This window comes from Trichechus manatus, unplaced genomic scaffold, assembly GCF_000243295.1.
Source record: "Trichechus manatus latirostris isolate Lorelei unplaced genomic scaffold, TriManLat1.0 scaffold00004, whole genome shotgun sequence".
NCBI classification, from domain to species: domain Eukaryota; kingdom Metazoa; phylum Chordata; class Mammalia; order Sirenia; family Trichechidae; genus Trichechus; species Trichechus manatus.
In genome coordinates this window covers 14,227,815-14,244,571 of record NW_004443940.1, presented here as the reverse complement: position 1 = coordinate 14,244,571, position 16,757 = coordinate 14,227,815, and the positions used below count along the sequence as shown (strand labels likewise).

At 48.3% G+C, this 16,757-nt stretch overlaps 1 protein-coding gene across 1 annotated transcript; it reads left to right on the top strand.

The window, feature by feature from the left end:
- The first annotated feature begins 4,082 nt into the window (after nucleotides 1–4,082).
- On the top strand, nucleotides 4,083–15,050 carry PROKR1 (prokineticin receptor 1). Its single transcript, XM_004369251.2, has 2 exons — nucleotides 4,083–4,858; nucleotides 13,975–15,050. The coding sequence occupies exons 1-2, from the start codon at nucleotides 4,374–4,376 to the stop codon at nucleotides 14,669–14,671; spliced, it is 1,182 nt and encodes a 393-aa protein (XP_004369308.1). The 5' UTR covers nucleotides 4,083–4,373; the 3' UTR covers nucleotides 14,672–15,050.
- The last annotated feature ends 1,707 nt before the right edge of the window (nucleotides 15,051–16,757 follow it).

Here is a 16,757-nt window from a genome sequence, read left to right as displayed (position 1 = left end):
GCTAATAAGAATCACCTGGGATGATGGATAAGCATACACATTTCTAGGCCCTCTCAGTGGGTTTGGAGTGTGATCCAGGAATCAGTATGCTTAACCAGCATCTCAGATCATTCTTATTGTTAGGCAAGTTTGAGAAACGTTGCAGAATAGGATACAAAAATGAATGAGGCATAGCCTTCCCCAGGGAACAGTCCAAGTTGGAAAGCAAATCGGTACACAAAGGTGCATTTAAATAGAGGCACCAAGTGTTAAGGAAAATGTGAAAATCATTGAGTGTAGGGAGGGTCAAAGAAGGATCCCTGCATGAAATGATATTGGAGCAAGATCTCAAATGTTGGTCAGAATCTCATGGGGCAAGACATGGAAAGAATCACAGATTGATAGCAATAGCTGGCATTTATCAGGTGCCTACTAAGTGACAGATACTGTGCTAAGCACGTTACCTCTTTTACCTTATTTAATCCTCACAGCAACCTTAGGAAACAGAGCTAGTATTGCCAATAATAGACCAAGGAGGAAGGTCACACAGCTCTTGTGCTCAGAACTAGGTAGAAAGGAGGCAGCTGACCCCATATCCCAGGCTCTTAACCACTATCATGTTCCGCCTCCTGTGGGATACGAGACTCAGATATTAAAGTTGTGACATCTTTGCAAATGACAAGAGTTTTGTGCTTGAGAAGATGTTCAGGGAAGGATATAGGACAAGTGAGGATATAGGCACGAAGTATTGGAACCTGGCAGAGACTTCCTAGTGCAAGTTCAACTCATTCATTTTGTAAATGAGGAGGCGGAGCCCCAGAAAAGTTATGTGACTTGCCTGAAGTCACACAGCTTGGTTGTGGCAAAGCTGGGTAAAGATCCACATCTTGTGTAGCTCTCTTTGGATTACGGACAATGAGAAGGCAAATTGGGATTGTCCTTGGATGTCTTGATACAGGAGATCAGAGCTATTCTATAGGCTTTTGAGTGAGGTCTGCCCTGCAAAGTAGCTCTGGTTACCCCAGCCTTCTCCTTCTGAACAGAAATCCCCTCTCCTTGGGGGACTCCTCCCATTCTCCAGCACCACACTGTCCCCCACCGCTTCACTGCTTTCTGGAAAGCACTTCTCTATGCTCTTTTACACAACAGGTACCAGCGACTGACTCCGAAGCTGAACCTGGTGTGCAGTTGGGCCCGCCCTGGGGAACGAGGCTTCGTCCGGACCCAGCGTGCCCAGTGAGGGCGGCGTTGTGGGCAGGAGGGAGGCTCCTGCCGGTTCTTTGAAATTTCACCAGCTAAGCCAGGCCGTATCCACCCACTCAGATCTCGGGGCTGACAAGGTGAACAGGCCGAGAAGTCCTCGTGCCCTGGGGGGGGGGGGGTTGGGGGCACAGCCGTGCCGGACGGGGACCAAGAGCGTGAGGTTTGCGGCGAGCCCTGCTCACAGCGCCGGCGCACTTGCTCGTGTCCGAGGCGGCCGTTCCCCAGCCTGAGCCCGAGGAACGCGCGCCTTCCGCCCGGCCCGGCACCCTCCGGGGTGTCCTTGGCGCGAGCTGCCGCCTCTGCGCCCCAGACACTCCAGCCCGGGGCGACTCCTGGGTCCCCAGCTTGCGCGTGCCTGGACGGCCTCTGACGTGCCCCGCTCCGAGCCCCGACCGCGGGACCCCCGGGAGCCTCGCGAACCTGCCGGAGCACGCCTCCCCAGCCACCCGCCCGAGCCTGGGCTCCCCGCGGCCACCGGGGGCGGAGACAGCGAGTGTGGGGCGGGCCCGGACCGGGGCGGCCACCGAGCGGAGCCTCCGCTCTCGGGAGCGGCCCCGGCGGCGCGGGCACAAGTCCTGGCGAAGCGGCAAAAGCCGCCGGAGCTGGGAGAGAGCCCCGGGAAGAAGAGGGAGAAAGGACCTGTCATCTTCCCGCTGGCCTCTGGGAGAAGCGTCTCTTGACCCCGATTCCGGAATAAAGAAGCCCGGACCTGGTCTGCAGGGCGCCGGGATGCCCGCAGGTACTTAGCGTGCCCTCCCGGAGACGCTCCGAGAACCGCACGTGGCGCCGGCGGGCAGCAGGGCTTTTGAGTGGGGAAGGGGCTTTTCTAGAGACTTGACCTCGTCTTCATTTTTTTTCAGGGGAGGCTGGCTGCTCCCTCTTTTCTGCTCTAAGGCGTAGCCTCCCAGGCTCGGAAGAGAAAGTTGGGAGCAGGAGAGGGCTTATAAGCAGGGGCTGTGAAGACAACGATCCGAAAGGGGCCAGGGGACGAGCGCCAAACAGCAGGGGCTCCAGAGGACACGGGGTGGGGATGGAGTTCCTCCCCGACAGGTGAAAATAAAGGAGACAAGATTGCTGGACAATTTCTGCCCGTATCCTAATCTTCCAGCTTCCCCTCACCAAATTTCTACTACTCTTTCTTTTTGAAAACCTGATTTTGGCCCCCCAGGTAGCATACCTGAAGGAGTGCCTCTCCAGAGGTGGCATGCCCCTGAGCTTTGGGAGTAAGCAGAACCTGAGACACATGTCTGCAAGGAGAGAAGACTGGGATTGCAGTTGTACCTGCCGGGGCTCCAAGCCTGGGTCCCTCTGATCCTTCAGCTGTGGGTTTTGCTTCTCATACCTGGCAGGGGCAGAGGGCTGGACTGATGGCTCAGAGGAGGGGCAAAATCTGAGAAAAACCGGGGTGTTGGAGGAGTTGGGAGAGGGGGAAAGAATGGAGCTGAGCCTTATTGGGGTGCAGAGGACTATGGTCCTGTCCACCAAAGACACACTCCAGGTGTCAAGCCTTGGAGGAGTGTGGGCCACAGGCTTTCCTGGGGCTGCCAGACCTCCTTGACCTTCCCAGGAACCTGAGGCTTAGCACGATTCCCTTTTCTCTTCTTTCTCCTGACATCTGGGGTGCTCTCCAGACCCCAGCTCTCCTCTAACATCCCAGCTCCCTGGTGTGTTATTTTCAGGCCCTGGGAGGGTCCGCAAGGAGAAGACAGGGGAGAGAAGGACTCCGAGCTTCCTGTCTGTCCCTACAGTGCTGCTGACTGCCCCACCTCTCCTGCATCCCCGTCCTGCCCCCAGACCCACTGTGTGGTGAGCTGGAGTCCTAGGTGTCAGGATTCCCCTCCTCTTCCTTGCAGCTGACTGATTAGGATTGAGTCCTCAGTAGTAATTCCTTGCAGTTCTAGAGCGTAACACCCTCCCTCTCCAGGGAGCTGGGTGCTTCATAGACATTATTGATTTCCTCCTGCCTGGAGAATGCTGAAACCCTGAGTGTTTAAGCTGTTTATCTCAGAACACACGTCGGGCCAAGAAAGAGTTTTGCTTGAGGGTCCCTTCTGTGACTCACTCAGTAAGTGCTTGGGCTGTGACTTCAACCCTACTGCCTGTTTCTTCAGGACCAGTTTTAAAATAAAAAAAAAAGGTTGCTGTTGAGTCAGTTCTTACTCATGGTTACCCCAGGTGTGTCGGAGTAGAACTGTGCTCCATAGGGTTTTCAATGGCTGGTTTTTCAGAAGTAGATTAACAGGACTTTCTTCTTAGATGTCTCTGGGTGGACTCAAACCTCCAACCTTTTGGTTAGCAGCCGAGTGTGTTAACCTTTCTCACCACGCTGGGACTTGGTAAATGCTGTGCCAGGCTTCTAGGGTCCCAGCCGATTTTGCTGTGCGAACAGGCAATCCAGTGAGGAGAGGGGAAGGCAGCTAGCTGCTAGATAGGCTTTGTGAATTTTAGAGCCGTGCTTTGCTAGAAGGAAGGAGACCAGCTCATGGAGAGAAGACAGGGTTGTCTCACGGCCCTACCTCTTCAACAATATCCAGAGTAATTTCTTTTAAGCCACTGCAAAGGAGGTATTGCTACTGCAGAATGGGACGCATCCACAAAGGACAAAGTTCGGGCTGTCAGGGCAGTGAATGGAATTTGGAAAATGGGTGGGGTGCAGGTCACTTCTGTTTTCTAGAGCCTCCCCACACTCCCAACTTTAGTCCCTGAGAAAAAGCTCAAAGTGTGTGTGTCTTCAGTGGAATAGAAATATAATGAGCCAGTGCCTAGTTGTCTCTACAGCAATCAACCTCCCCTCAATGAATGGGTCTCTGGTTTTTTGTTCATTTGTTTCCTGTCATTGGGTCCTTTATGTGCACTCCATCATCCTGTATTCACTCTGAGCAGGTGGCTAATGGGCCTGCATAGGTTACAAGATGGTTTTAAATTCTGCCAGGTTCACTCACACATGTAGCCAATTGTTTGTTTTTCAAAGGTCTAGGATGGAGCTCAGAAGCTGTGGCCCAAGGATGCTGGCAGGGAGATTGACTCTCTAAGGGAGAGCAGACTACCAGCAGAGAGGAGAGACCTCCAGTCCGGAAGACGCCACCTCAGGGGAATTCCCAGCAGTGCTGCTAATAGCTCCATCTTTCCAGATGGAGATCACCATGGGGGATAGGGATGACAATGCCACCAACACCTCCATCAACTTCCTTTCTGTGCTTGATCCCCATGGAGTCCCAGCTGCTCCCTTCCCATTCAACTTCAGTTATGAGGACTATGATATGCCCCTGGATGAAGATGAGGATGTGACCAATTCTCGGACTTTCTTTGCTGCCAAGATCATCATTGGCATGGCCCTGGTGGGCATCATGCTGGTCTGTGGTGTTGGCAACTTCATCTTCATTGCTGCACTGGCCCGCTACAAGAAGCTACGCAACCTCACCAACCTGCTCATTGCCAACCTAGCCATCTCTGACTTCCTAGTGGCCATTGTCTGCTGTCCCTTTGAGATAGACTACTACGTGGTGCGCCATCTTTCCTGGGAGCATGGCCACGTGCTGTGTGCCTCTGTCAACTACCTGCGCACTGTCTCTCTCTATGTCTCCACCAATGTCCTGCTGACCATCGCCATCGACAGGTGAGCATGGGGGCAGTGGGGACAACAAAGGTGGAGAGGTGTTGGAATTGCCCCTTCCTTCACCACCGCTGCTGTGGACTGCTGGAGGTATCTGTGCTCCCCTGAAAGGTGGACAAATGGGGGCTCACAAATTTCCCTAATGATTAAAGAGTGAGAAGAGCTCCTGTTTTCCAGCTGTGGTCAGGCAGGAGGTAGCAGAGCCCCCTGGAGTTGGGCAGTAGGAAAGGAAAGTTTTTATTCCCCAGCTGTGAATAAACTTTTAGATGTCCTACCCTACCTGTTCAAGGTCTGCAGGTAGACAGTTACAATGAGGTGTTGAGGGACAAGTTTAAACTCCAGGCAGTTACCTTTTGAGTCAACCTGGAAATCTTGAAGGAGATTTCCATGTCATCGATACTTCCACTACTGAAACATGCTCTCCCTAGCACCAGTTGATTTTAGAATAAGATTGATGGATTTGTTTTGGGGGAAAAAAAAGGGGAGGGATATATGCTGGCTTCCTATTTTTATTTTGCGTTTATCAGTTTGTTCCTTTTCATACATTTGCATACAGCGGTGCAGAAGGCCCGGTTCTAGTGAGGCTAAAAAGAATCAATACAAGCAGCCTATGCACATCTTTATTAGGTTTATTATTTTCGTTTAATTCAATCAGGAGTGCTGGTGGGTCAGGTAATCTTTGCTCGTTGGGGGACAACTTTATAAGCTCTTCTGCCCAGAGTTGGCTGCTCATTACAAAGCACCTTGTTACAGGCTACAGACAGTTGCCCTGAGGGTCAAATCAGGCCTCCCTGTACTTGGATCTGAACAGCCTGTCTCTCTCCCTTAACCCAGAGAGCCTGAAGCACAGATGCCCTTCCTGTGCCACAGCTGCCCCCGACAGTTGTAGGGAGGGGCACGGCTAATCGATTGTGCTTTCTGACGTTATAAGCAGGGTGAGCGGGGAGAGGATAACCTGGGAAAAGAGCACTCCAGGGGAAAGGGTTTAATAAGGAGCCTGGCTTTAGCCGCCCTGAGGGATGGAGGCTCTGCCGTCCTTCTCCAGGGAAGGACGTCAGGGAGTTGGCTGCTTGAACAGCCCTTGGTCTGTCCCCCTGGGAGGTGCTCAGAAGTGTCATCCCTGCAGAGGGCTACTTCTCCTTGGCCCAGGTCTTCCATATGAGTCACAGAGCGGCATGGTATTGTGTCCACCGAGGCACGGCCCCTGAGTGAACCTCCAGAAGGAGCGGAGGGGCAGGGAGGGAAGGAACAGTTAAGCAGAGTATTTGCCCCCTGAGTCACCTTCAGAGCTGTCAAGAGACCTTGTCTCTGACCTTTCTGAAAGCGGAAGCTGCCACTCCTAGCACATGAACAGGACAGAGTGTATGGAGTTATTTCCTGAAGTTTCATGCTAGCAGGACAGCTTTGCCCAGGGGGTCCTCTCAGCTGCCAAAAATGGCGGAAAGGTAGGTAGGTGCCTGCGGTGGAGTGGGATCCTGCTCCTTGGGTGAGATCCATTTTACCATGTAAGGGGCTACTTCTCCAAAGGGGTAACAACTGCAGGACGGAGTGACTTCAAAGGGGAAGGAAGTCAGACCGCACTAGGGGACATGGGCTATTTTTTCGAATGCAAGAGGTACTATCTGTGTCAATCAACCAACATAGATCTACTGGACTTAAGCCCATATCCTACTTTCATATCAAACCAGCTTGTCTGAAATACCACAAGCATTTCTCTTGAGTTTTATGTCAGGCAAATTAGATACAGTAAGAAAGACTAATTGGGGGGCATGCTTTGCATCATGAGGATGGCTACTGTGATTGGAAACTTGCACCCAGATACGGGAGGAAGGCACAGTGTGCCCGCCCAGGGCCTTGGCTGACTAACCGGCTGCTCCAGTGCGTTAAGTTCTTTTATTGATGTTTGGGATCTTCGCTCCAATTTGTTTTGATCTTAATGCGTTTTTACCATCTAATTTCAATTTTGTGGTCGAGGAACTCATTGATTTTTGTCTGGCTTCGTGTTGTTCAGGACTTGATCTGTGATCCTCAGGTTTGGTTTGTTGGTTTGGGGCAACTAATTTTTATCTTGAAATAACAGATACAGTAACAAAAAGACTATTATTTTTACATAATGAAATTTTTGTAGGAGGCATGTTCCTGGTTATTCTGCCTAAGTTTAAACGCTTACTGTACCACCTCCACCCACTAGCTCTAGGGCCGTGTGTAAGTTATTTCGCCTCTCTCTGCCTCAGTTTTCTCCTCGGTAAAATGGAGATAATAAGAGAACCTAATGTATCGTGCTGCTTTGAGGATTAAATGAAGTAATAAATAAAATTGCTTAAAGCAATGCTTGAGAAAGCGCAAGCACGCAATGTTATTGTTAGGTGCTGTCGAGTCGTTGTACAACAGAACGAAGCACTGCCTGGTCCTGCGCCATCCTCACCATCTTTGCTGTGTTTGAGCCCATGGTTGCAGCCACTGTGTCAGTCCATCTTGTTGAGGGTCTTCCTGTTTTTTGCTGACCCTCCACTTTACCAAGCATGATGCCCTTCTCCAGGGATTGGTCCCTCCTGATAACATGTCAAAAACAAAAACAAAAACAAAAACAACCTGTTGCCGTTGAGTCGATTCCGACTCATAGCGACTCTATAGGACAGAGTAGAACGGCCCCAGAGGGTTTCCAAGGAGCAGCCTGTGGGACATTCCATATTCTTCACCAACACCATCTTCTTCAGTCTTGCTTATTCATTGCCTAGCTTTCGCATGCATGGGAGACAATTGAAAATACCGTGGTTGGGTCAGGTGCATCTTAGTGGTCAAAGTGACACCTTTGCTTTTTATTTTGAGTGCCTTCCAACCAGAGGGGTTTATCTTCCAGCACTATACCAGACAATGTGCTGCTGCTATTCATAAGGTTTTCACTGGCCAGTGTTTTCAGAAGTAGACCACCAGGTCCTTCTTCCTAGTCTGCCTTAGTCTGGAAGCTCTGTTGAAACCTGTCCACCAGGGGTGACCCTGGTGGTATCTGAATACTGTGGCATAGCTTCCAGCATCACAGCAAGTATGACAAACTGACAGACGCGTGGCGAAACACTCAATATTATATTTTTGCATTAACTCTTAGAGGAACAAAGAAAACAGACAAAGAAAATAAACTAACCAATGTTTCAGAGGAGCTAACCTCTTTGTTTTGATAGAAACAATTGTTTTTATGATGTGATTTTTAAAAATAATACAAAGTTTCTAGGAAACACAGCACACAAGGTATAGCAGGACAGAACTATTCATTTTCTACCTGCCTTGACTTCTCAGTTTCTATTATTGGTTCCATTGTTCCGCCAGGCACCTCGCGTAGAAACCCTTCTTCGTCCTGACCGTTCTCTCCCTTTGTTTAACATTCATTCAATTTCCAGGTCCGGCCAGTACCCACCCCTACTTCCTACCGTGTCACTGTGGGCTGGGCTGTCATAGTTGTGTCTTCCTGCTCTAGTGTCTCTTGGCTCTGCCGCCCTGCCAATGCTACTCCCCTCACATGCTCAGCGTTCATTTATTTATTCACTCATTCAAGCAATGCATTTTTATAGAGCGGCTGCTATGGGACAGACATTATTCCAAGCACTGGGGATACAGCTGCAAATAAAACAAAAAAGTGCCTTGCCCTCATGGAGCTTCTTTATACCTGAGGGATGGAAGTAGGTAACAGGGAGGAGGAAGATAATTTCAGAGTGAGAAATTTTCTGAGGAAAATAAACAAATGAGAGAAACATTGAGAATGACTGAGAGTGGGAACTGCTCTAGCTGTGTAGTTCAGGGTGTGTCTCTAAGGAGAGGACATTTGAATTGACCTCTGAATGGTAGAAAACCCAAAACCAAACCCATCACCTTTGATTCTATTCTGACTCATACCAACCCATAGGACAGAATTGAGCTGCTCCATAGAGTTTCCAAGGAGTGGCTGGTGGATTGGAACTGCTGACCTTTTGGTTAGCAGCTGAGCTCTTAACCACTGTGCCACCAGGGTTCCAGAAAAAAGAAAGAGAGATGGTGGGGGGAGGGAGGGGAGGGAGAGAGGGAGAGAGAGAAAGAGAGGAGAAAGGAAGGAAGAAAGAAAGAGCTGGTCTTGAACAGACTGAAAAAAAAAAGCATTCCAGACAAGGTGCAAAGGCCCTGAGGCAGGAACAAGCCTTATTTGTTCTAGGAACTGAAAATCACTGTGGCCTGAGGGAGGTAAGCAAGATTGCAGCCAAATTAATCTTCTGTCTTGCAAGTGTCTCCCCTCTCTTGCTGAAAAAAGCCTCTGATGACTCCACTGTCTATAAAATACGGCTCAAATTTCTTAGCCTGGTCTTCCAACCTTTTATTATCCCGCCCCAGGTTGTCTCCCTGTCTCATGCTGGGTGTTGTTGGGTACCGTTGAATCCTACATAAAGCTTTCGTGCTGGGTAAACACGTTTATCTCCTGTTTTCCAAAACAGGTTGTAATCATTTGGAGAACTGTCACCATGTCTTTTTACATTTCTGTCCCTCCAGTGCCAGGCACTTGGAAGACAAACGGGATGAGGGCGAAGTATATAATAAAACCCTACTCCCAAAAAAGCCAAACCAGTTGCCGGCAAGTCAGTTTCGACTCATGGTGATCCCATGTATGTCAGAGTAGAACTGTGACCCATAGGGTTTCCAATGGCTGTAATCTTTCAAAGTAGATTGTCAGGCCTTTCTTCCGAGGTGCCTCTGGATGGATTGGAGCCTCCAACCTTTCTGTTAGTAGCTGAGCACCTAACCTTTTGCACCACCCAGGGGCTCTCAGAATTCACAGAAAAGCAAAAGGTTATAGAAGAAGTAAGACCCAATGCCTGTTCTCGGGGAGCCTGCCATGCAGAGTGAGAGGGAACTAACATTTATTAGCCATTTTAAGAAGTAAATGATAAATTTCAAATGAAATATAGATAAAGGTGAGATCATTGTGTCCAAGAGTAGTCAGAGGAGGCTTCCTGGAGGAGGTGAACTTTTAGCCGGCCTTCAACACATAAATAAGATGGAGATTGACAAAGGAGAGTAAAGGTTTTCCACGTGGGTAGAACAGTGTTTGCAAAGACCTGGAGACGGGAAAGTTAGTGGTGAGTATGAGGTACCTTGGGGAGGTATGTGGGACAGGAGCAAGGAACATAGGAGAGTGGAGGTCAGAGAGGCTACCATCATATTCCAGAAACTCTCAAAGTCCAGGCAGAGGGAAAAAGACCTGAGAGTGTGGCCTGGAGCTGAAAAAGATGAGACGACTTGGCCTCCCCGGGCATGGGTTTCCTCTTTGATGTGGAGACACCTCAGATCCTACAACATGAGGGACTGTGGGAGTGAAACCTTCCTTCTAGGGAGGAGAAACCAGCCAATGTGCCCACCCACTGGCAGGCTCTCCCCTTCTGTCTGGATGAGGCTAGCTAAGGCATAAGTCACCACCCTCGGCCTTTGTTGTTGTTGTTAGGTGCCCTAGAGTCACTTCCGACTCACAGCGACCCTATGTACAACAGAACGAAACACTGCCCGTTTCTGCGCCGTCATCACAATGATTGCTGTGTTTGAGCCCATTGTTGCAGCCACTATGTCAATCCATCTCGTTGAGGGTCTTCTGCTTTTTCACTGACCCTGTGTTTTACCAGGGATGATGCTCTTCTCCAGGGACTAGTCCGTCCTGATAACATGTCCAAACTAAGTGAGACAAAGACTTGCCATCCTCACTTCTAAGAGGCATTTCTGGCTGTATTTCTTTCGTTCTTCTGGCAGTCCATGGTATATTTAATGTTCTTCACCAACACCATAATTCAAATGCATCAATTCTTCTTCTGTCTTCCTTATTCATTGCCCAGTGTTCGCAGGCATATGAGGTGATTGAAAATAACCATGGTTTGGGTCAGGTGCACCTTAGTCCTTAGGCACAGATACTCCCTGGTGAGCTCATCGCTCAGGGCTGACTGGCCAGAGGAGCTGGTCGTGCATTCTCTGATCATCCCATGGCCAGCCCAGTAGCTGCTATGACCGTGATTGTGATGGTTATATCTGAGGCTGGGTCCTGGAGACAGAGAGGGAGCCCACATGCTCTTTGCTTGATCACACAGCCCACTCTCATCTCACAAATTACTGCCTGGACAGTTCTTAGTTCAGCAGCCTTTATTCCTTGTTCTCTGGGAGATGTCAGCTGTAAGTGGATCTGGACCTGAGCCATTGTAGTGGTAGACACACGGGGCAAGCCAAGGGCATATCCACAAGCAGAGAAGAGAAGCTGCCAATTGCCTGACTCTTTCTTGGAACATCAGTAGGTAGAAACCAACTGTGATGGAGAGAAAAAGAAGAGAGAGGCTGCTAGAATGCCATGGGGGCATGAGAAATGGATGTTGCTTACTCTGGCTGGAAAGGCAAAAGGCATGTTGGAAGGGCCACTGGATTTGGAGCAAGATATGGGTCTGAGTCATGGTTCTGTCAATTTCTTGTTGTGTGGATTTTGGAAAGTTATATTTTATTTCTCCAAGCCTCAGTTCACTCATCTGTAAAATAGGCATTTTTGTTCTCTTACCTATTCAATAAGGTTGGGGTGATCAAATGAGAAAATGGATTTGAAAATGTTTTGTAAATTGTACAATTCTATATAAACATTAAAAACGAATTATACTAGAGTTCTAGAGTTCTGATCTTAACATAGCCAAGCCTGGTGGCAATCTTTGAAACCATGTTCTGCAATCTGCCTACTGGTAAATGTATCAGGAAGGCCCCCTGCACAGCTCCTGGGTTCTAACCCCAGGGATGGAGCTGGACTGATGACAGAGAGAACAAGGATGATATAAGTATCCAATGAGTAATCACAGATGACCAAGGTTAGTTTTGATGGGAAGAGTTGGAGACAATAAAATAAAAAGTAATAGAGCTCTTGCAAATGTAGCATTTGCCAACAACAGGGAAAAGAAAATGGCTGTATGTATAGAATAACTCTGAAAAAATTATGATTTAGGACACTAACACTTTCTTATATATCAATAGAGTATTGTTGTTTATGTACAGCGTCTCATTTGAGCCTCACTGCATCACAGTGAGAATGGCAAGGCAGGTGACATTCCCACATTACAGATGAGGAACTTGAGCCCATTGGGCCATGAAAAATGTCTCAAATTGATGTAGCAAGTTTGTGGCAAAGCTGGGATTTGATTCTTGGCCTTCTGACTCTAGATTAGTGGTCTCTTACACTTTTTTGTTGAAACACCACTGTGTTTGAAACATCATGAAGACTTAGGAAGCTACTATTAGGAAAAAAAAATAGAAATTGTATAGTGAAAATTTATGTAGTTAACAAGTATGGATCTAGAAATTTTCTTTGAGAGTAATCAGCAGAACATGGTGGGATAGACAGAGAGTGAGCCAGTGAGAGAGAGTCAGAGCAAGCTTGGTGCACTCACTATAGCGGAAGCAGCGTGGTCATTATGCAGGGCATTGACTACACTCTCCAGACACCTCCATTCCACCCTTCAGACCCCCAGGACATCAGTGTGAGGACCATGGACGGTTGCCAGTGGCCAAGCATGTTAGGGCAGCCAGTGGGTATCCAGAGAGTGGACTCAACCCTTCCAACTCCATTTTACATCTTCTGGGAGCTGGAAGAGACTGGGAGTCTCACTCCAGTGAACTCAGAAAATGACACTCAATGGATGTGGCTGCCTGTGTTGGGGGGAGGGACTGAGAGTAGCAGAAATAAGATATTGGGGTGGGGGTTGGGGGAGGGGTAAGGGAGGAGAAGGAACCTCCTCAACAAATCAAAAACCTAAGAAAGATGACCCCAAAGGGATTGGTGCCAAAAGAAAGAGAATTGGTTTGGCTTTCCTTCAGGCCAGTGTTCGCTCTTGGCTCAACCCGGGCTAAGCTCTGAGTATGTGAGAATGTGTTTATTTCCAGTGTGGACTGGTCATTCCCTCCCACTTCACTTCCCATCTTTCTCCTTCTCCAACTTCCACCCCCTGCCAGACACGGAAAGTCTTCCAGGAAACCAGAGCCCTCTGCAGGAGTGTGTGCACTCTCTCTGGGCAGGCGATTTTCATACCGCACAGATGACTCACCTCCCCCAGAAAGTGCTCCGTTTTCTTTCCTGGACCACTGTGGTAACAGCAGTGTGCGTCTTTGGAAAGGACAGAAGCAATATCTTCTACTGTCTGGTGCTTTGTGGTTAAAAAAGAAAATACATTCACATATATTCTCAATTGATTTTCATATCAACCCTGTGAGGTAAAGTTAAATGTTTTCTGTCAAGTGTCCTGCTGTGTGTGACCTTGAGAAGTCACTCGTCTATCACAGCCTCCACTTCTCCACCTGGAAAATGAGGTGAAAGGCCACAGGCTTTTTCTCCACCTTTGCATGAGGAGTGATTTTTTTAAAAATGTGGAATGATGAGAAATCTTTGCCCACTGCTTCTATGGGAAAGATCAAATTTTCCCAACAACCCTTTGGAATTACCAGCCCCTGTTTGCAGTTGACTACTACCCTAAAGGTTGGCGGTTTGAACCCATCCAGCAGTGCTGCAGAAGAAAGGCCTGGCGATCTGCTTCTGTAAAGATTATAGCCAAGAAAGCCCTATGGGGCAGTTCTACTCGGTCACGTGGAATCGCTATGAGTCAGAATCCCCTTGATGCAAACAAGGTTTTTTTTTTTTGGTGGGGGGGTTAGCTTTAAGCGCTGGGGTAATTAGGATGATTAGCCCTGAAAACAGGGAGGGCATGGGAAAAGTGCCAGGGCTAGAAACAGCTGGGAGGTATTATTACTACTTTTAATGTTAATAGTTACCATTTATTGAGTACATACTATGTTTAAGACTGTGGCAGGACTTTTGCATGCGCTAACACATTTAGTCGTTAAAAGCGCACAACCACAAAAAACCTTTTGCGTTTAAGGAAATTGAGGTTCAGAGAGATTCAACAAAACTTGAGGACATTGCACAGCTATGGAGGTGGAGCTGGGGTCTGCGTGCAATTTTGCCTTTCTTGGTAGCCCACATACCACTGCAACATAGCATTCGGTCGCTCCTCATAATGTTGCAAAAATACCATTACTATCCAGTACTTCCTCAAGGTGGTTGACCCCATTTGTGCCGTTGCCTTTCTCCCTAGATATCTGGCCATTGTGCACCCGCTGAGACCACGGATGAAGTATCAGACGGTCACTGGGCTGATTGCCTTGGTCTGGATGGTGTCCATCCTCATCGCCATCCCTTCAGCCTACTTCACAACCGAAACGGTCCTCATCATCATCAAGAGCCAGGAGAAGATCTTCTGTGGCCAGATCTGGCCCGTGGACCAGCAGATCTACTACAAGTCCTACTTCCTCTTCATCTTCGGCATCGAGTTCGTGGGCCCCGTGGTCACCATGACCCTGTGCTATGCCCGCATCTCCCGGGAGCTCTGGTTCAAGGCTGTCCCTGGCTTCCAGACGGAGCAGATTCGGAAGCGGCTACGCTGCCGCCGGAAGACGGTCCTGGTGCTCATGTGCATCCTCACGGCCTACGTGCTGTGCTGGGCACCCTTCTATGGCTTCACCATCGTGCGTGACTTCTTCCCCACAGTGTTCGTGAAAGAGAAGCACTACCTCACGGCCTTCTATATCGTGGAGTGTATCGCCATGAGCAACAGCATCATCAACACCCTGTGCTTCGTGACCATCAAGAACAACACCATGAAGTACTTCAAGAAAATCATATTGCTCCACTGGAAGTCTTCTTACAATGCAAGTAAGTCCAGCGCCGACCTTGATCTCAAAACCATGGGTGTGCCTGCCACTGAAGAGGTGGACTGCATCAGATTGAAATAACCTGGTGGGCCTGTCAGAGTTTAAACACAAAACCGGATTTTGACATACTGACCGGTGTACCTGGAGACACACCACTCTTGGTTTGTTGCAAAGGGTACAGTAAATGGACGACCCTGTCTATGGACACTATAACTGTGCCCAAGAAGCTTGGAATTTCTAAAACTGATGTATCAGATGTCATCACCCATGGCTGACATGTATTGAACATCTAATTTGAGCAAAGAGAAGACACTGGTGAAACCTGTATATGTTGACAACATTTAGATGGAAAAATGAAGTAGGGATTAAACCAAGGAAACTTTCGGGCAGAGACAGTCTAGAATAAGCTCATTTCCTGAAGGGAGCTCCAGCAGGAGTCTAGGACTGCAGTTCATGTGTTCACAGCGTGAGGGGCTCTCTGGACCATTTTAGCTACTCATCAAACACTAGTCTAGCCCATCTCTGGGATTGTTCTCAGGCTTGCTCTTGCTCCGAACATTTGCAGGACTGGAGCAAGAATACAAAAGAGGCCTCCACCTCTTCCTGTAACCCTTCTCTTCCTATGCCTAGTTTCGACCTTCATTGTGAGGGACCTTACATCCATGCACATGGACACTCCAATATGCATGACCAAGTTTTGTTCAAATCCTCTTTCATCAATGTTGCCCCATGACTGCCCCTCGGACCTAGGGCTATGCCCATCAGTGGTGAGTCACAATCCAGAAGATGGATTTGGGGAAGAAGCCACACAGGCCCTCAAGCCATTTAGACAGGGAATTATGGGGTTCTGAGTACTTGCAGCAAGTTTAGAAAGAGAACTGGACTCAGAAAGCACGTCCTCTTGGCCTCATGGACTTCTTGCCCCATGGAGAGGGGTGCGGGTGGAGGAGGATCAGAATAGAACCTCTGAAAGTGGAGTCCTATGGTATATGGGGCTCTGCCTGATAAGGTCACCCGATTGGTGTGAGGCAGTGGTGCCTGAATCCCATCTTAGTCATTAGTTCCTTGGGCTAAGACTTGGTTGTCTTTTAAAATGGGGGTGCTCTTGTGAGGATTACCCATCACATTTCTGCTCTGCAATGCATATGAAGTCATGTGATCCAGTGGCAGAGCCCTGGTCCCCAGGAGAGAAGGGACATACAAAGGGGTAGGCGAAGCCCCAACAGTGAGCTCCAGTGACCCCACAGGCTTATAGAAGATTCTCCCCGCTTTCTAAGCCACTCTCTTCTGTATGGTGTTTGGAATTTTTCAATTCAGAGTTTTGGACGGAAGATCTGAAATCCAGCCCTGACTCTGTCACCTGTGTGGTTCTGGGTAAAGCCATTCAGAGGACACAGAGGTAATACCTGTAATATCTACAGATGAGGCGGTTGTGAAGAGCTAGTGAGATAATATGTGGGAAAACTCTTTCAACCACACAAGTACAACAAAAAGAAAGGACTAGTACCATGTGAATCATTCCTGGACAAGGAAAAACCTATCACCTTTGCTAACTTATGTGGAAGCCTCACCACCTTCGCCTTTTGTTATTCTTCATGTGAATGATCCCCTTACCCGTCCGAGCAGTGCTGTGTGCATTATGTTTTGTTCTTAATAACAAGTTGGTGTAAGCAAGGCTGTGAGATCTGCTGGTAGAGGTGTAAAAGGAAGTGGCGGATCAGTCTCCATTCAGAAGACGTGCTCAGATTTTGGAAACCTCCAGAATCAGAGCACGTCTGTGATCACGGAAGTATTGACCATCTTCCTCTGCCTGTTCCCAGCCAGCATGAATCTGAGGTGTTGTGGTAGATGTTTCTCAATCTGTTTTTATTACCATGAGTGTGCACAGCTATAAAGCGACTTGTCCTTTTCCTCTTATTTAATTCTAGAGCAGTACATTTATAAGGCTATACAAGCGATACCTGTGTGAGATTGCCCTCTCCAAATATAGCCAACTCTTCTTTTTTTTTTTTTGGTAGCAAAGTTTATTGTTCTAATTACCATTTTCTCCTGGAAGACACATTTCAAAAGCCTATTTATTTCTTCCCATTTATCATTCAACAGATGCACCGTACAGTTTAATCAGAATGCTCTTAAAGACTAATAAAAATATTAGCTTCTACCAAAC

Excerpts from the sequence above, each read along its gene's own strand:
- PROKR1 (XM_004369251.2), top strand. The coding sequence starts at position 4,374 with ATGGAGATCACCATGGGGGATAGGGATGACAATGCCACCAACACCTCC. Across the intron at positions 4,859-13,974 it reads CTGACCATCGCCATCGACAG|ATATCTGGCCATTGTGCACC; the intron begins GTGAGCATGGGG and ends CTTTCTCCCTAG.